The sequence below is a fragment of the Microcaecilia unicolor genome, unplaced genomic scaffold (genome assembly GCF_901765095.1).
Source record: "Microcaecilia unicolor unplaced genomic scaffold, aMicUni1.1, whole genome shotgun sequence".
Classification (NCBI taxonomy): Eukaryota; Metazoa; Chordata; class Amphibia; order Gymnophiona; family Siphonopidae; genus Microcaecilia; species Microcaecilia unicolor.
Window position 1 is genome coordinate 53,985 of NW_021963413.1, and position 21,014 is coordinate 74,998.

A 21,014-nucleotide genomic window follows, 5' to 3' on the forward strand; every position below is an offset into this window, starting at 1 on the left:
AGCTGGATTATCCAATGGCCACAATGTACAGTGCCAGGGGCCTATGAAAAAGTTTAAGGCTCAAAAAAAAAAAAAGTCAGGTGGCTTAAAAAACAAGAAATGAAAATTGCTAAATAGTTATCTTTATTATTTTGTATAAACAATTTGTAACCTGCCTTTTCACCAATGTCTGCAAAACAGCAAACAACAAAAATGAAGGCACAACAATGGCCTGCTGAAAAATATGAAAATCAAATCAATATAAAATTGTAAGAACGGTTCATAGAATCACCCAAATAGAAAACACACAGAAAATCCCACCTAGACTAGAGTATAGCAGTCAAAAATTCAATTGTAAACCAGATCCGGGGGGGGGGGGGGGGGGGGGGGGACTGAGTTCACCTGCTAAGGATACACAATCTCAAATCGATATGCTTTCAAAAATCTACAAAAAGCAATGAAACCCGGTGAAAGGTGAAGCTCATATGGAAGCTTATTCTACACAATGGGAATTTGGAATTACTTTCCAAAAACATTTGTACATTACTAGAATAAAATATATTGAAATATATACACACAGGCAGGGTTATTTGATTAAATTCTTTGCCAAACATCGGACTAATATGATTGAAGTAATGAACTGAATCCCACACCTATATTTAGTATCTGGATTATAAGGATGTCCAGCAGAAATCTGATAACCTTACTGTAATTCTGTTGATCTGACCATAAGCAGTGTTTAGTCAGCGAAAGTTCTAGAAAAAAAAAGGAGACAGATCTATCTTGGGGGCTTTTGATGAGAGTACACAGGGCCTACAAAGACTGATTCAGCCCTGCTATGAAAATTATTTGAAAGTTTGGGACTATATCACACTTCATATAATTTATGTTATCTTAACATTTCAATAAAAAGATGTACAAGTAAGTTCTGGTGCCGGATATGGTAAAGGGGCTTAGAACAAAATATTAATCATTTCTTACATCTTTTCTGATAAAGTGTCACACAATCTAATAACACTGTAAAGTCACCAAACCCCAAAGAGTCAGATACAGTATCAGTAGCATCTAAAAACTTACTGACACAGAAGGAAGGACACAGGATCTGAGTTTAAATTATGGGTTTAATATCCAATTTTCCTTCAGAAGAGTATAGACAGGCAGGGACTGCTGGAGTAGCCATCTGGTTTTTTGGTTTTCTTCTTTAATAGAATTTCAGGACATCAGGAATGGCAAGCTTTGAATGTTGGGCTTTCAATTTTGATCTCAAAGCACTGACTGCCCTGTGTACTAAGCAGGGGCGTAGCCACGGGTGGGCCTGGACGGGCCCAGGCCCAGCCAGTTTCCCTCCAGGCCCGCCCAGCCCCGGGTGTCAGCAGGTGGGGAGGGGGGTGCTCTGCTGGCGCTGCAGTCCCCACCTGCCTACCAGCTCCACGATCAACGAGCAGACGACCCTCGTCTTCCATCCGGCATCGAGTCTTAAAAAAAAAAAAAAAGCCCGGAGAAACGCCTCGCGTCTGCTGTGCACTGCTGTAAAGCCAGCAGCAAATCGTCTCGTCGGTCCTTCCTTCACTGTGCCCGCCCTTGCGGAAATAGGAAGTTACATCAGAGGGCGGGACACAGTGAAGGAAGGACCGACGAGACGATTTGCTGCTTGCTTTACAGCAGTGCACAGCAGACGCAAGGCGTTTCTCCGGGCTTTTTTTTTTTTTTTTTAAAGACTCGATGCCGGATGGAAGATGAGGGTCGTCTGCTCGTTGATCGTGGAGCTGGTAGGCAGGTGGGGACTGGGTCGTGCAGGGGGGCTCAGATGGGATGTCGGGGTGGGGTGGGAAGGGGTTCAAATTTATAGTATTTAACTTTTAAAGTTCATGGGGGGGGGGGGGGGGGTAGAGAAGGGAAAAAGAAATGCATGCCCACCCAACCTACTCACTGGCCCACCCAAAAATTACATTCTGGCTACGCCACTGGTACTAAGTACTTTTCCCACAGACACAAAATGGGAGAAAGTCCTTTTACAAAGGTGTGCTGAAAAATGGCTTGCGGTAGTGTAGGCATGGGTTTTGGACACACGCTGATCCATTTTTCAGCACACCTGTAAAAACAGCCTTTTTAAAAATTTTTGCCAAAAATGGATGTGCAGGAAAATCAAAATTGCTGCATGTCCATTTTGGGTCTGAGACCTTACCGCCAGCCACTGACCTAGTGGTAAAGTCTCACGCGGTAACCGGGCGGTAATGACCTACGCGCGTCTGATACACGCAGCCGCAAAATAAAAAGATTTTTTCAGCTACACACCAAAAATGAAATTACTGCCAGAGCCATGCAGTAGCTGGGTGGTAACTCCATCTTGGCGTGCATTGGGTGCGCAAAGACGCTTACGTGGTTTAGTAAAAGGGCCCCTCGGTTCCTACAGAAGCAGGACTCCTATACCATTCTCTCCTGCTGAAAGAACTGTGAGCTCTCGCCACAGCCAGCTCACACCTGTGCCATTCCTTCCCAGGGCCTCCTGCTAACATCATCTTTGTGCTCTAACCAGCTTTCCTGAAACAGGATGATGGTCACTTGGGAAAGGATGCTCAATACAGTGTGAGGCATCATCCCTCTGGTTCTGGATGAAGTTCAAGCACTGTCATTGGAGCCGACTCTGTGGGTGCTTGAGCACCCCCAATATTGAGAAAATTCCTTGTATGTGTCCAGGGAGGTGTAATTTCCATTGGGTTTAGCACCCCCAATAATTTTGAAAAGTTGGCTCCTATGAGCACTGTTAATGAGCCTCTTGTTCTCCAGTGGCAAAGCGGGACATGATGTATGAGAAGCAGATTAGGACAAGACTTCTACAGTTTCCCTAAGGGGGCAGGACTTTTGCACTGCTGGGTATTCAGGTTCCTACCTGGTATATCCATAAAATCATCAAGGTTTGGCTGCAGCTGTGTCAGGTCCGGTTGGATCATATCTGCATTCCCAGCATAGTCTGAAAAAGCAAAGCACAAGTCAGTATTCTATGTTCTCATATCCGAAAACCGAACCAACAGCATTCTACCATTCTCATTCACAAACCAGGGATCCAGCTTTCTCTCATACACCCATAAACACCCATTCTCCCTCTAACAGTCCCCATTCAGTCACTCTCTCTTATAAGCATGTGTACATGCAAATATTCTCTTATCCTGTGTACCCAATGGTCCATTTGTACGACCTGTTCATCGGGACACAACAAACCAGTCTGGGTTTCAAGATATCCGCATTGCATATTTATGACATAAATCTGCATACACTGCCTGCAATGGTATGCAAATCTATCTCACGCATATTCATTGTGGATAACTTGAAAACCAGACTGGCTTGCTGTGTCCCAAGGGGGAGTGGCCTAATGGTTACTGCAGCAGGCTTTGATCCTGGCAACCTGGGTTCGATTCCCACTGCAGCTCCTTGTGACCTTGGGCAAGTCACTCAACCCTCCATTGCCTCAAGTACAAAAAACTTAGATTGTGAGCCCTCTAGGGACAGAGAAAGTACCTGCATGTAATGTGTACAGCACTGCGTATGTCTAGTAGTGCTACGGAAATAACTAGCACTAGGAATAGTGGGTTGAGAACCTCTGTTCTACAGACACATGTGCTGATGTTCACTTATAAGCAAGCCCACCACTACAATCTCCTCCGCAAACATGCTTGTGCTCCTCACCTGCAATACCCGCACTCACTCTCATGCACAAGCCTAAGCCTGCTTCTTTTTCCGACACAGTTACACTTTGCACACCTGTTTTTGCCCTCTTTTTTTCTACTACATTTAATCTATCGAGAGCGAGACATACCACAATCGGAGACCGTGGGGGGAGCACACATTCCCTGGGTCATGGTGAAGAGGGTATCTGAGATATCGGACAAAAAACAGTCCAGATCAAAAAGCTGCATTCTGTCTTCCTCTTCATTCTCCTCCATCATGGGGACTCCGGCACAGAAAAGCTGACTGCACCATTTCTCTGCTGACTGCCAAACATCTCCCTAAAAACAATACAGCAGTGAAGAGACACATCTAGAACTTTTTGTCATTTCCACTCTATTCCCGTTTATTTTGTGCTGCTATTACCCTTTCTCTATATCTTGCTACATGGACTCTGATCTAATTTTATTATACGTCTTGATTTTAAGCATGTTGATATAGAATATGCTTGGATTTTGAAGTGGAATGCTACTACTACTACTACTACTACTACTATTTAGCATTTCTATAGCGCTACAAGGCATACGCAGCGCTGCACAAACATAGAAGAAAAACAGTCCCTGCTCAAAGAGCTTACAATCTAATAGACAAGAAATAAATAAAGTAAGCAAATCAAATCAATTAATGTGAACGGGAAGGAAGAGAGGAGGGTAGGTGGAGGCGAGTGGTTATAAGTCAAAAGCAATGTTAAAGAGGTGGGCTTTCAGTCTAGATTTAAAGGTGGCCAAGGATGGGGCAAGACGTAGGGGCTCAGGAAGTTTATTCCAGGCGTAGGGTGCAGCGAGACAGAAGGCGCGAAGTCTGGAGTTGGCAGTAGTGGAGAAGGGAACAGATAAGAAGGATTTATCCATGGAGCGGAGTGCACGGGAAGGGGTGTAGGGAAGGACGAGTGTGGAGAGATACTGGGGAGCAACAGAGTGAATACATTTATAGGTTAGTAGAAGAAGTTTGAACAGGAAATGCTAGGCGTGCTATGTAGAATCTGGGGGTTAAGGGCTGAATATCGGCATTAAGGGCCTGATTCTATATATGGCACCTAAAATGAATGCGTGTTAGGCAATTACGCCTAAGCATATACTAAATACCACGTGTAGATTTACATGCGGTATTTAGAATACACTTAGGTGTAGTTCATGTGACTAGATCTACACACGTCCATTTACGCCAACGAAAAGCTGGTGTAAATCACTGAACGTTGATTTACGTGAACTGGCTCGCTTGTTATAACAACATGCATAAATTTTGGAAGGCCCACGAAATGCCCATTTCCGCGCCTCCTAACCATGCCCCTTTTTGCCTGCGTGTGTTAGAATTTAGGTGCAGTACATTACAGAATACGCTTAGCAACGTACACATGTAAATTCTAATTTTTGCCAATTAGTGCTCATTATTGCTTGTTAAGAGCTCTTAACAGCTTGTTAAAACAATTAGTCTACATGTGTAGTTATAGAATATACCTAGATTTACATACAGAACTGTGCATAACTAGGCACGCTATACAGAATCCGGGGGTAAGCGACCAAGTGCTGACTCCGCCCCTGGAACACCCTTAACATAGTGGGCTTTGAATTCAGCACTAACAGTGATAATCAGTGGCTCTTAGCTAGTTAAGTGCCACAGAGTAATAATGGTTAGATCCGACCAAGCGATTTAACTTGTCAGCGTCTGGCTAAATCGCTTTGAATACCGAGCCCTATTGTAGCTAAAATGTATTCAGTTTAGGGCAGGCCATGGATGGAGGAAAAGATTATGCAGAGAACAGCAAAATTCAACCACTCTCCATATAACTTACGTATTTCAATCTGAATGCACAAATACCAGGTGTAACTTTAAATAAATAATTAAGCTGTTTAAATTTTTATGTGGATTTTCAGCTGCCACGTGTTTGTTTACTGCTGAATGGATTGCCTATCCTTTCAAATGTAAGTGCTTGGTGGACTGCTGAAAATTGACCTCAGAAGATCTGAGTGTGAAGCATCTCAGGGTTGAATTGATAAGAAGTTCTATGAACAATATCAGATGACATCCTCTCCAGTTCTGCAAAGGTGAAAAGCCCATGCGTGGGGAAATATTAACCAAAAATACTCCCAAATACTAAGTACCAAAACAACCCCACAAATGATCTGTGCCAACATCTAACAATATTTAAAGATGGGGGAAGCTCTCATTCCAATTTTTTGGAGTCATCTATGCAGTCTAACAACTACTGTGTACACTCCTATCAGATCTAATCATTGAACTGCCTCTGTGAATTATAGTGAAAGTGCACTTATTAAGATCATCTCTTATTGACGAAAGCAAATAATTCAGGGGCCCTTTGACAGAGCAATGATAAGCCCAACCTTACCAGTCAGTCTTCCAGGACTACCGCCGGCCAGCAGTAGTCCAGCCCCGAGTGCACGCTATTTCCCAGGGATAAAGAAACCCCCTAGAAGTAGCTTGCTCGGTGATAACCTGGCATCACCATGCGCTGCCCAATTACTGCCAAGTTAGTGTGGGAGCCCCTTGTTGGATTATTTGTAGTAAATAATTAGCAGATTTTAGTACACACAGCTTCAGCTTTAGAAATGTTAATTTCTTTCTTCATCTCTCTCTCATTCACCCCTGAATAATTCACTGCTGAGTCACTTTAAAGTTGAAGTAACAAAACATCTGTTTACTCACAGTTTGTAGTTAGATTATAATCAGACAGGCTTATATATACATATTACTATACATTTGTATTATCAGCTCCTTCCATGTGCTTAGATGGTAATGGATGCTCACACCACCATAGATCCTCTCAGGTTAGGAGAGATCATGAGCTCCATGTGCTCCATGTGCTGCATGTGCTGCATCTGCTGTGTCTAACCCCCACAGGAAGTTGCATAGCTGTGTGACCTCTCTAAGTAATTCACATCAGAGGTCACAGAGTAATCACAGAGAAATAATAGGTGACAGGCAATGCATGTAAAATACAATTACATTCCAACAAACCCCTTCTCATGCATAACTGTCATGCAATTATTTATTCATACAAAGTCCAAGCTTTATACGCAGATTCACAAAATGTTCTCTGGGTAACGGTTTGGTCATGATGTCAGCTGTCATCTCACTGGTGTGACAATAGTGTAGACTGATGACCCCTTCTTTTGCCAACTCTCGCACGTTGTGGTATTTCGTTGCGATGTGCTTGGTGCGTGACTGAACCTTGTCATTCTGTGACAGTCGGATGCAGCTCTGATTATCTTCCATTATCTGGATTGGTCTCTTTTCAGCTATTCCGAAATCCAGCAAAAGTTTTTCAATCCACATCAGTTCTCTGCACGCTTCCGATGCGGCCACATATTCAGCTTCTGTAGAAGACAAACTCACAATACTTTGTTTATGACTGGCCCATGAAATTTGTACATTTCCATACATAAACACATATCCACTTGTGGATTTATAATCAGAATGATCCCCTGCCCAATCTGAATCACAGTAACATATTAGTTTTGGATTACTATTGGCTGAAATCTTTAATTTACAATCAATGGTACCCTTTAAATACCTTACCATCCTTTTAACTGCAGTCCAATCTGATTTGGTAGGTGAGCTGACCCTTCTGCTCAAAATTCCTACTGCATTTGCTATATCAGCCCTGTATGTGGTAGCTAGATATAAAAGCTTACCTATGGCTGATCTATATTGGATGTTATCTGGTAAAGGTTCTCTTACTGTTTCATCCTTCAGAAAATCAGTGATCATGGGAGTGCTTACAACTTGGGCATCTTGCATACCTAAACTTTCAATAAGCTCATTTATTTTCTGCTTCTGGCTTAGAAGATAAGAACCATCATTTTGTTTCTCAATTTCTATACCAAGATAGTATGACACATTACCCAGTTCTTTTATCTCAACATTGAGGTTTAAACACTTTACAATGTCCTTGTACTCTTGCTCACTTTTGCTTGCAATGAGCAGATCATCAACAAAAGCTAAAATGTATGCATATTGTCCATTTGTGCACCTAGTGTACAAGCATTTATCTGCTTCACCTTGCTTAAATCCTAAATTTGTCAATATTTCATGCAATTTTTCATTCCAACATTTTGCACTTTGCTTTAATCCATAAAGACCTTTGTTTAATTTACACACTAGCTGTCTTTGTTTTGTATTTATGAAACCTGTTGGTTGTTCCATGTACAAGTCTTCAGTTATATCTCCGTGAAGAAACGCTGTTTTCACATCAATGTGTTTGACTTGCATGCCTTTTGAGACTGCAATGCTCAGAAGTGTTCTTATTGTCGTGTGTTTCACTACAGGTGCAAACACTTCATCAAAATCTTCTCCATATTTTTGAAGATATCCCTTTGCCACTAGTCTGGCTTTATACCTTTCCACTTTTCCTTGTGCATTCCTTTTTAACTTGAATACCCATTTGCATCCTATAGCTTTCTTGCCAGGAGGTAATTTTGTAAGAATCCAAGTATTATTTTTATCCAATGCATCAATTTCTTCTTGTGCAGCTTTACGCCATTCAGCAGCTTCTTCTGCTGGCATTTTCTCAATCTCATCCCATGTTAAGGGCTCTTGAGCTTCTGCTGACTTTGTTAGGTAAGACAGTCTTGGGGGTGGAACACCTTTGTTTTCCCTGGATGAGCGTCTGACAACAGGTTGGTCCGACCTTTCTGCATCCTCTATATCTGAGAGTCCTTCTCCAATTGATTCCCCTTCTCCAACTGTACTGTCTTCTTCAATGATCCTTTCTGTGTCTGCTTCCTCTGTCTGTTCCTCGTTAGATACAGATGAGTTGCTTTCAGACATCTGCCTTGGTATGGCATTTATATACACTGGCATGTCTATTATGGTTCTAGTTTCATATTCTGGATGATAAGGCTCATCTGGGATAATCCAGCCTTTATCAACCCTTTTGTTTTCATCAAAATATGTAACATGTCTTATGCCAACAATGCCAGTTTTCAGATTCAAAATTCTATATCCTTTGTGTCCTGGAGCATAGCCAACTAAAATGCCCCTTTCTGTTGTGGAATCCAGCTTATGCCTGCTTTGCTTTGGTACATGAGCATATGCTGTACTTCCAAATGTTCTTATGTGTGACAGGTTTGGCTTCCTACCATGCCATGTCTCATGTGGTGTGCGCTCAGCGCCTTTAGTTGGCATTCTGTTTTGTAGGTACACTGCTGTGAGAATGGCTTCCCCCCATAGTTTTTTAGGGAGATTGCTATCTGACAGCATACATCTGGTCATTTCCACAAGTGACCTAAATTTTCTCTCTGCAACAGAATTTTGTTCTGGTGTATAAGCTACTGTTGTGATATGCTGAATGCCTTCTTGTTCTAGAAATGTGCGCATGCTTTGTGAAGTGAACTCACCACCATTGTCGGTCTGAAGAACCTTTGGTTTTCTTTCAAATTTATTGCTCACCATGGCTACGTATTTCTTCAGCATGTCTGTGACTTGACTTTTTTCTTTCAGCAAATAGGCCACACAATATCTAGAGAAATCATCCAAGAATATTAGCACAAATCTGTTATTTCCCAATGATGGGATATTAAACGGTCCACATAAGTCACTGTGTATTAAGTCCAGCACTTTATTACTCCTATTTCCTGTGTATGCAGGAAATGAGGGTCTCACACCTTTTTGAGTAACACAGTCTATGCATTTCTCCATTTTACCAGCATCTGCACTTATCTGAATGCCGGTGGCCAGTTGCTTACTGTAAAGATCCTGGATCACCTTAAAATCACGATGTCCCAGGCGGCGGTGCCAGATTTCCAGACTACATTTACCATCATTCTTCCTTACTTGCGCCATATGTGAGGCTTCACCTGAAATGTTCAGCTTATAAACATCATTATGCATAAAAGCTTCAGCATACACTTCATCATTTTTAGAGATTGTGCACTTACTGTTTTCAAAATGAATCACAAATCCCTTCTTATCTAATGTAGATACACTAAGCATATTGCAAACTGCTTGGGGAATATACAAGACATCACTTACAGGAATTTCTTTAACTTCATTAGACACTTTGCATTTTAAGAATCCAATACCTTTTGCTTGGATCTTAGCAGTCCCTGCGTTTGCAGTTTTAAGAATACCTTCCTCTGGACACATTTCCTGAAAGAAATCCTTACAATTGGTTAAATGGCATGTGCTCCCTGAATCCAAAATCCAAGTACTTTCATTTGAATTATTATTTACCATAGTCAAAGATTTTTCTGCCATTAGAAAGCCCTTGTGTTTATCTTTGTCCTTCATACATTTCCTGGTTTGAAAATTCTTTAGTTCCATTGGCTTAGGTGAGCTAGAGGGAGTGTTTTGTGTTTCCTTACACCATTTAGATACATGTCCCTCCTTTCCACATGAGTAGCAAATCAGCTTGCCCTTGGGTGGAGTTTTCCCATAGCTCCGCCTTCCTCTGTTCTTTGCCAAGAAATTTGTTTCATTTCTCTCTGACTGACTTTGAGAACACATCTCCTCAGAATCATTTATTATGCATTCCTGCCTTAGTTTTGATGTTGCCTGTTCAAAAGATTGCCCTTCAATGGCCTCATTTACAGACCTAAAAACATCAAACTTCTTTGATAGTGAGGTAAAAAGAAATGCTCTTTTCAATGCATCACACATGGGAATTCCAGAAAGTTCTAGCTTTTGAAATGAAGACATAAGATACATAATGTGATCATTACATTTACCTTTATCCCTTAATTTGGTTTCATTCAACTCTGCCAGCCAAATTGGTTGCTGCTTTGCATATGTAGTTGCATACATAGTTCTCAGTTTATATAAAATGTCCTTTGGTGTATCTTTTCCCTCCACTAATATGGCTTGTTTCTCTGAGAGAGCTTCCAAAAGCATGCACTTCACATAATAGTTTGCATTGTCCCATTCAGCCATATTTTCAGCTGTTCTGTCTTGGTCTAAGCATATATTTAATCTTTTTGCTCGAAGGAGACATATGAATCTTAATTCCCACTGCCGATAATTAAACTCAGTTAATCTAGGCACCTTGAGAGAATAGAAAAATGGTGAATTTCTTCCCTCAGCCATTTTCTTAGCCTTCTGTCTGCTGTGTGGGGGGAGAGAGAGACAGACTGAATCTTTCCTTTAAAACTTAAGAGAAAAATGTGGCCTTTTTTTCTGCCTGGTAATATTTCTCTTCTTTTTCAATTCCTGGACCCTGGGCCCATAACCCTTTTGTTGGATTATTTGTAGTAAATAATTAGCAGATTTTAGTACACACAGCTTCAGCTTTAGAAATGTTAATTTCTTTCTTCATCTCTCTCTCATTCACCCCTGAATAATTCACTGCTGAGTCACTTTAAAGTTGAAGTAACAAAACATCTGTTTACTCACAGTTTGTAGTTAGATTATAATCAGACAGGCTTATATATACATATTACTATACATTTGTATTATCAGCTCCTTCCATGTGCTTAGATGGTAATGGATGCTCACACCACCATAGATCCTCTCAGGTTAGGAGAGATCATGAGCTCCATGTGCTCCATGTGCTGCATGTGCTGCATCTGCTGTGTCTAACCCCCACAGGAAGTTGCATAGCTGTGTGACCTCTCTAAGTAATTCACATCAGAGGTCACAGAGTAATCACAGAGAAATAATAGGTGACAGGCAATGCATGTAAAATACAATTACATTCCAACACCCCTTATCGCCACTTCAATGGGTGGCGGTAAGGGCTCCCTATTTCACTATCCTGCTTATAATCGAACGAGAAAAACGCCCAAGTTCCGACCTAAATTGGGAGATGGACGTTTATCTCACAAAAATGAATAACACGGTATAATCGAAAGCCAAACTTGGACGTTTTCAACTGCACTCCATCGCGGAAGCGTACAAAGTTGACGGGGGCGTGTCGGAGGCGTGGTGAAGGCGGGACTGGGGCATGGTTATCACCCGAACAGAGATGGGCGCCTTTCGTCGATAATGGAAAAAAGTATGCGTTTGTAGCTAGAATTTAGGGCACTTTTCCTGGACCCTGTTTTTTCACGAATAAGGCCCCAAAAAGTGCCCTAAATGACCAGATTACCACCAGAGGGAATCGGGGGTGACCTCCCCTGACTCCCCCAGTGGTCACTAACCCCCTCTCACCACAAAAAATGATGTTTCACAACTTTTTATTTTTACCCTCAAATGTCATACCCACCTCCCTGGCAGCAGTATGCAGGTCCCTGGAGCAGTTGTTAGGGGGGTGCAGTGGACTTCAGGCAGGTGGACCCAGGCCCATCCCCCCCCCCACCTGTTACAATTGTGCTGCTTAATGCTTAGTCGTCCAACCCCCCCAAACCCACTGTACCCACACGTAGGTGCCCCCCTTCACCCCTTAGGGCTATAGTAATGGTGTAGTGTTGTGGGCAGTGGGTTTTGAGGGGGATTTGGGGGGCTCAACACACAAGGGAAGGATGCTATGCACCTGGGAGCTCTTTTACCTTTTTTTTTGTTTTTGTCGAAGTGCCCCCTAGGGTGCCCGGTTGGTGTCCTGGCATGTGAGGGGGACCAGTGCACTACGAATCCTGGCCCCTCCCACGAACAAATGCCTTGAATTTATTCGTTTTTGAGCCGGGCGCTTTCATTTTCCATTATCGCTGAAAAGCAAAAACACCCAGCTCACAAATTGTCGAATAAAACATGGACGTCTATTTTTTTTCAAAAATATGGTTCGGTCCGCCCCTTCACGGACCCGTTCTCGGAGATAAACGCCCATGGAGATAGACGTTTTCATTCGATTATGCCCCTCCATATGGCCTAATCAGGGCAAAATGTGCTCACATATATGCCGCTAGCTACTTTCATTTTTACCGGATGTTTCCTCTTTCTTTTTTTAGTCTACTTTCAGGCTTATTTTCAAAAGAGAAGGGTGCCCATCTTTCGACACAAATCTGGAGATGGGCATCCTTCTCTCAAGGTTCCCCAAATCGGCATAATCGAAAGCCGATTTTGGGCATCCCCAACTGTTTCCCGTCGCAGGGACAACCAACGTTCCCGGGGCGTGTCAGAGACGTAGCAAAGGCGGGACTGGGGAGTGCCTAACAGATGGGCGTCCTCCAGCGATAATGGAAAAAAGAAGGGCATCCCTTATGAGCACTTGGCCGACTTTACTTGGTCCATTTTTTATTACGACCAAGCCTCAAAAAGGTGCCCAAACTGACCAGATGACCACCGGAGGGAATCGGGGATGACCTCCCCTGACTCCCCCAGTGGTCACTAACCCCCTCCCACCCTGAAAAACAATAACTTTAAAAACTTTTTTCCAGCCTGAAATGTCATACTCAGATCCATCGCAGCAGTATGCAGATCCCTGGGGGTGGAGGTATGTGTGTGTCAGCAGAGGCATAGCAAAGGCATGGACATCCTTCTCACAGAAATATCCACATTTTGGAGGTCCTCAACTGCCATCGCATGGATGGAGGCATCCCTGATGAGCACTTGGACATTTTCACCTGGACTTGTATTATTCTAAGGTTGTAGACGGCAATTTATTTAAGGTTGTAGATGGCTATTATACACGCAGCTTGTCTGCATGTATGAAGCCATCTTTGGCATGCGCAGAGCAGCCACGCATAATGCTTGGCTTCTCTGCACTGGCTTCCCCTCCTTGGGAAGGAAATCGTGTGCAAATGAGCTAACAGCGAGCAGCTCATTTGCATGCGATTTCCTTCATGCATGCCCATTCCTTTCTGAATAGCTAAGGGATCGGTAAGGGAAGGGCTTTTTCCATTCAGTTAGTGCATCTGGCTGAAGGTAAGGGAGCTATGTACCTGGGAGCAATTTGTGAAGTCCACTGCAGTGCCCCTTAGGGTGCCCAGTTGGTGTCCTGGCATGTCAGGAGGACCAGTGCACTACAAATGCTGGCTCCTCCTACGACCAAATGGCTTGGATTTGGTCATTTTTGAGATGGGCGTCCTCGCTTTCTATTATTGCTGAAAATCAGAAACGACCAAGTCCTAGGGACGACCATCTCTAAGGTTGACCTAAATGTGATGATTTGGGCGTACCCAACCGTATTATCGAAACGAAAGATGGACGCCCATCTTGTTTCGATAATACGGGTTTCCCCGCCCCTTGCTGGAGCCGTCCTGCGAGGACGTCCCCAGGAAAACTTGGGCGTCCCTTTTGATTATGCCCCTCCACGTGTTTCACTTAAGGGCTCATTTTCAAAAGAGAAAAACATCCAAAAAATGGCATAAATCTGCATTTGGACGCCTTTCCCACATTAAAATCGCCAAAACTTTGATTAATGATGTTTTCTATGTAAACTTTCCATGGTTTCATGGGTCACATAAAATTCAGTGGTGGGCGACAGGCTACCCACCTCTGCACTAGGGGTAAAATCTGCCAAATCAGGATGCTCCTTGAGATAAGAATGAAGAACCTGAATACATATACCCTAGAAAAGGAGAGACAGGTAGGATGCGATAGACATCTGAAACAATTGGAAACCCATTTTTCTATTTCCACCATCCTTCCAGTCTCTTCAATCCATAGTCTTGAAGTCGTATTGAACTCCGTTCTGTCCTTTACTTCACATCTTCAAAAATACTGCTAAATCCTGTCAAGGTTGATATTCAAAAGTATTTATGCTGCAGGCCGTGGACAGGTGCCAATGATACGTCCTTGTCTTTTTCCAATCTCTCTCTCCCCAAGGAACAGTTAACATTTGACTTGCTATATGACGAAAGGTGGCCATTTTAATGAGGGCGGGCCAGAGGGGCAGCGATATTTAATCAAATACGCAGGTATGTGTGTAAAATAGCCGCACACATTTACACCAGCTTTTAGAAGTTATAAATCTGTATGTCGGCATTTGTGGATTAATGAGGCTGATCCTGGGAGCCTCTTTTTCAAAAAGGCACATAGATGCCTATTTTGCTGGTGCCTTTTTGGATTTCTCATAGGTGCAGAAACAGGTTACCTCATGACCGAGTTAAGACGTGGTGCAGTAGTTGGCCTGTTTCCATGGATTATATCACACTTTACTGTATTTTTCTGACAGGGGACATAGCATGGGTGGAGAGCAGACGTGGAAACAATGGCCAGCTAGTGCGTTGCGCTTACGGAGCATTAACTGGCTAACATATTGCTAATGTGGGAGCACTTAGTGCTTATTAAATATGAGGCAGTAAGTGTTTTTGTGCTAATTGGGGGCATGTTCATTTGAATCTTAATCCAGGACCTGCAAAAAAAAAAGTTGGACTGGTCCTTCTTGATACAAGGTTAATTTTTGGCTTGCTGCATGTTAAAATTCAGTGTCATGTGTTAAAGCCATTAATGCACTTTAGTAAACGGGATTCTTTCTATGTATATTTAGCGGCAATGTTTAGATACCACAACTGAACACCACCAAAATCTACCCCCTTCTTTCTGAACACACTACCAAACCCTTATCCACATCCTCACTTCCTCCCTCTTAGACTACTGCAACCTGCTCCTCACAGGTGTTCCAATGAACCATCTCTCTCCTCTATAATCTGTTCAAAATTCAGCTGCATAGCTTTGGGGAGGGGTAGGATGGGACCGTAGTCCCCAGGCCCCCGACTGAGGAGGGTGCTTAAGGAGCAGCTGGGATATGAACCTACGGCATGAACCTAGAGCCCCCTCAAATATCATATAGAAGAGCTAAAAATTTGGGAGAGTTACTGTCTAGGAATAGAAATGCTACGCCTGGGGCACCCTGTAATGGTGGCCATTCCAGATATGAAAATTGCACATACTGTAAATATAGCATGTGCACTCATTGGGTTGCTTTGAGAAATGGTGAGCGTTACTTCCTGAGAAATCAAACAGATTGTAATTTGAGTAAAGTAGTATATGGTATAAATTGTCCCTGCGGTAAATGGTATATTGGGTACACTATTAGGAAGATCAAGGTGTGAATGGGTGAACATCTGAGCAATATTAGTTTGCACAAATTGGAGGCACCTCTTGTAACCCATTGGGTAGAAACAGGACATGATCTGGAAGAGCTTAGATTTATTGTCTTATATCAGCTTCATAATAACCGTGGGGGCAATGAATCTCAGAAACTGCATAGAATTGAACAAAAAAATATTTTTCTATACAATACATTGGAACCTAAAGGTCTCAATCGTGAGATTGAACGGGACTTGGTAAGATAGAATGTGTAACCAAGTGCGTCATTTCCTCAAACCTCTCTGATTGGCTATGTGGTGCCATATATTGGGGCTCCATAATTATGTAGCGATATCCGGTTGAGTTGTTACAACGGAGCAGTTGGTCTGACTCTTTGATTCCCGGTAATGGCTTGCTATAGATACATATTTGTTTATGGTAAGTTGCTTGTATAAAATATATTTTTTGAGCGGGTATATTATGATAGTATTTGATAGTAGCGGTATTTTATATAAACCTTTTTACACAGAATAACAGCTCCTGAAGACGCCAAGTGAGTGGCAAAACACATGATTGAGACGCCAATTGTGCGGGACAAGTGGTTGTGTCGAGCTGAGAATGAGAGGCAAAGAGCATTGAAATTGACTATAATATTGATATGATATTTGATGTGGATTATGGAAATGAAATGAAAACCAGAAGGGACTGACCATCGAATTCCAATTTGTTGAGATTTGAACTCTTGTCCATGGAATAATAAGAACTGAAACATGGTGGTTGGATGTTGTTTAATACCGCCAGTATAATGAAGACAAAATAGCAGGAGGAATTCCACGTGTGGCTCCAGTGGTCCATTTCGGTTCTCTATTGATGGTCGTTCCCAGGGTTTAGAATTTGGATTTTAATTTTTGTGTGGAGTATGAATGGTGTTTAACATGCTATTTTAGATATGTTGCGATGTGTAAAGGATATTGATCATCGTATATTGATTTGTATTTGTTAATAAAGTTTTTGTAAATTGTATTGGAATTTATATTTTCCCGATTTGTTAGTAATGAACCTAGAGACAGCAGCTATGGGGGAGGGGCAGTGGTGACAGGAAGGAGGACACAAACCCCAATTTGTTTAGGTTTTTTTTCTAATTTGAGCTGACCTTCTTTCCCTGGGTTCCAGTAGCAAGTGACATTTAGTAATTAATTCAATTCTGAGGTGCAGCTTTTGTCTTGAGACTGCCTCCAGACACTGAAATATTTGCTAAACAGGCCTTGCTGCTGGGACCTAGGGAAGGAGCTCAGAATAAATTAGAGAAAAAAAGCCAGAGAGTGGGCTGCAGGGGAAAGTGATGCTGGACTACTTGGGGGAGGGGAGGGAAAGGGACATTCTGGGTATGGTGGCACAATATGGGAGAGACCGTATAGAGTGTATGGGGGGGGGGGACTAGCAATGAGATGAGTGAGATTGCAAATAAATAAAGCTGGTAATGGTAAAAGGGGGCAGTCAGAAACTGAATGGAGATAAGAGACAGAAGAAAGTTCCTGAAGATAATGATCGACAAGGAAGGCTCTAAGGCTGATGAGGGGGATGACAGACATAAGTAGATGAGGGCTGTGAAGGGAGTATGTACAGAAGATGGAAGCGGGAGAGGGAGTAGGTGAAAGACAGGGAATAAGAGGCTGGGAGGGATGGAAGGGCTAAGGAGAGGTTAGGATGAAGAGATGGACTGAGGAGATAGAAAGTAGAAAGGTAAAAAGAGGGAGCGTCAGGACCAGAATGAGAAGAAGGGTGCGATCTGCATGGATATACAAGAAAGAACTGAAGGAAAACGCCAAAAGGGAAAAAAATCAAATGGAAAAGAAACACATAAGGGGTGAATAGATGAAGAGAGGAGACGAGAAATGGCCCTGGAAAGGTTAGGAGAACACAGACAGAGGAAAACGAGAGAGACTGGAATCAACACAACTGGAAAATGAAAATGACCAAAAGGTAGAAAAAGTATTTGATTCTGAATGTATTCATTGGAATATATCAGGTTTGGACAGCATGCACCTCTTATGCCTTGGTATTTTGCAGAGTACAAGAGGAAATGCATTTCTGGTTCTATTTCTCCAGAGCTGCACTGCATTGTATTTCTAATTAGTGGTCCCTCATTCTGTATTTTCTAAGGGCACATTGGTATTTTGCATATGTGACTGAGAGGCAGTATTTTGCTGGCATGTAGTTTCTGTGTAGAGACCTGTAGCAGTCCTGTTTGTTCAGTTTTCCCAGTAGGAGACATTAAGGGGCATAATCGAACGGAAACGTCTATCTCCATGGGCGTTTATCTCCGAGAACGGGTCCGTGAAGGGGCGGACCGAACCGTATTGTCGGAAAAAAAATAGACGTCCATGTTTTATTCGACAATTTGTGAGGTGGGCGTTTTTGTTTTTCAGCGATAATGGAAACCGAAAGCGCCCAGCTCAAAAACGAATAACTCCAAGACATTTATTCGTGGGAGGGGCCAGGATTCGTAGTGCACTGGTCCCCCTCACATGCCAGGACACCAACCGGGCACCCTAGGGGGCACTTCTACAAAAACAAAAAAAAAAGGTAAAAGAGCTCCCAGGTGCATAGCACCCTTCCCTTGGGTGTTGAGCCCCCCAAATCCCCCTCAAAACCCACTGCCCACAAGTCTACACCATTACTATAGCCCTAAGGGGTGAAGGGGGGCACCTACATGTGGGTACAGTGGGTTTGGGGGGGCGGTTTGGAGGGCTCCCATTTACCAGCACAAGTGTAACAGGTGGGGAGGGGATGGGCCTGGGTCCACCTGCCTGAAGTCCACTGCACCCCCTAATAACTGCTCCAGTGACCTGCATACTGCTGCCAGGGAGGTGGGTATGACATTTGAGGGTGAAAATAAAAAGTTGTGAAACGGCATATTTTGTGGTGGAAGGGGGTTTGTGACCACTGGGGGAGTCAGGGAGGTCATCCCCGATTCCCTCCAGTGGTCATTTGGTCATTTAGGGCACTTATTGGGGCCTTATTCGTGGAAAAACAGGGTTCAGGAAAAGTGCCCTAAATTCTCGCTACAAACGCATATTTTTTTTCCATTATCGGCGAAAGGCGCCCATCTCTGATCGGCCGATAACCACGCCCCAGTTCCGGCTTCACCACGCCTTCGACACGCCCCCATCAACTTTGTCCGCATTGGCGACGGAGTGCAGTTGAAAACGTCCAAATTCGGCTTTCGATTATACCGCTTTATTCGTTTTTGGGAGATAAACGTCTATCTCCCGATTTGGGTCGCAATATAGGCGTTTTTCTATTTCAATTATAAGCAGGATTGTATATTGGTGTTCTAGATCCTGATATAATATTTGCAAGAGTTTACCGTTTATTGGATTTGTTATACCGCCATTGACTAACTGATCGATCATAGCAGTGTACAATTCTAAAAACAAAGTGAAAGACAGAAAAGAACTACAATAAATGTATAGGAAAGATTCAAATCACACAACCACAACCGAAAAGCGAGTTTGAGGAGGGAAGGGATGAAAGACTAGCAAAGTCTCATGTGGGTTCAAAAACTTGACAAAACAACCAGGTTTTTAAGGCTATTTTGAACTTTTTAAAAGACAGTTCAGCACGTAATGGAAGTGGCATGGATTTCCAAAGAGAGGGGGCTGCAAACTAGGCCTGATGGCAGGTACTGTTTGAGTCCCGGTGCTGACGATATGAAATGGTAGGTTTGCTTGAGGCTCCGAGTAGTCTTTTTGCAAGGTTTTATATTGCTTCACAACGTACTATGCGCTTGGCACTACAGGAAGTTGTGTTGCTATTACCGAAGTGATATCGAAATGAAATTCATTTAAAGCTTAATATTTAAAAGTATGATGTCACATTATGTGCTTTCACAATTCATTCTTAGAGGGAGTGGGGAGGTTTTGTTTATTACGATCATAATCAAAATTGCAAGGTTTCAAATTGCAATCCTGGAGGACCGCAAAACAATCTGGTTTTCATTATACCCCTAGTGAATATTGCTTACAAAGGAGGCAGTTCAAGCACATCTCTCAAATATTTACTAGGTGTAAGGCAGCTGGGTACCTGCTTAGATTCCCAGAGCCTCCTGCTATAAACAGTATAATTTTACCTTTTTCTGACTTCAGTAGTTGCTAATCAATTACATAAACCAGGCTTTTTTTTTAACTAACTAAGAGGTTAAGGGTAGACAGATTAATGCAAATAAAAGCAATATGAAAAAATGTTTGTCAAAAGGAGAAATTCTCAGAGTTAGAACTCACCCAAGCGGAATGCCACCTTAAGGTCAAAGGGTAGAGGGTGGACAAGTTTCTCTATCATTGTACAAGATTCTGATAGCTCCTAGGGCAACTCTCCCTCTCCTCTGCTAGTGCCTCAGAGGACCCTCTCAGGGGCTGGGAGCTCCAGGGAGCCATTCTCCCCAGGGTTTGTCATTCTTTTACACCGAGGCCTATATGCTCAAGAAAGCTCTCCCTCAACCTTTCCTGCAAGGTACCTCGGTGCTTGTGGGCGGATTTGGAGCAGGTAGGACTATCAGAAACTATCAGAATCTTGTGCGTTCTTCAATAATACTTTAACATCTCTCAGATAAGTACTAGCACAGTGTTAAGTGTTGTCAGCTGGCACCTCTTCGTGCTGTCCGCTCTTGGCTCGACACCTCTCAGTGCTGTCCGCTCTCCCCGCGACACCTCTCCGTGCTGTCCTTTTTCACCCACACAATTGGGGCTAATTCATCACCTTAGGGGAACTGCTTCTGCTTATTTGTAACAAGCGATTATTCACAGTACTATTTCCCCAACGGGATCAGAGAAACCCAGTCTGCCCGCTGTATTACAGCTGCTAGTCTCTGTGCACCTTGTTTCACTTCTCCCACACTCAAAAATCCATAACCGTTCAGTTTTAGAATTAGTTAATGACTTGGGATAAACCTGTGGTTCAGTCAATTCCTCTTCTCCTTTCTCTTACTGCCTAGGAGATAGAGGCATTTTCACCACCCTCACTTGTCAGACACCAACACTCTGACAACCTCCCACCAATGTTCAGACTGACCTCCTTCAGGTAATTAATTCCCACAGTCCCATGAAGCCAGACCGCATCTAGGCATTGTCACTGAGCGGCCCCAAATCTCTGGCTTCTCTCTGCAGTCTCTTCCTTTTTCATCTCCCTTTGTCCTGAGCAAAAGAATTCCATTTGCTCCACCTCAGCCTCCTTCATGACATTTTCACTTTTCTCTCCTAGTTCAATCTCCTCCCACTCCATGGAGTCTTCCCCCACCCTCTCTCCCAGGTGCTGCTCCTCCACCTGATTATCCTCCATCTCCCAAGCCCCTCCTGACTTTACTACCTGCTGGGAGTTGTAGTGCTGTTTCTCTTGTTCCCTCCTCCCTTGCAAGTGCTGCTGGGTTCTGTAGTTCTCTTCCCTTCTTGCAA

The 21,014-nt window shown here is 43.1% G+C and overlaps 1 protein-coding gene across 1 annotated transcript in view; it reads right to left on the reverse strand.

The window, feature by feature from the left end:
* Window positions 1–597: 597 nt before the first annotated feature.
* The window catches only part of LOC115459305 (carbohydrate-responsive element-binding protein-like), a gene marked incomplete at its 5' end in the record, with an annotated part of 35,575 nt that continues 15,158 nt past the window's right edge, over window positions 598–21,014 (reverse strand). Inside the window, 3 exons of the mRNA XM_030189150.1 lie at window positions 598–734; window positions 2,870–2,950; window positions 3,794–3,983. Of these exons, the coding sequence (XP_030045010.1) occupies window positions 598–734; window positions 2,870–2,950; window positions 3,794–3,983 (408 nt within the window). The remainder of the gene's footprint in view (window positions 735–2,869; window positions 2,951–3,793; window positions 3,984–21,014) is intronic.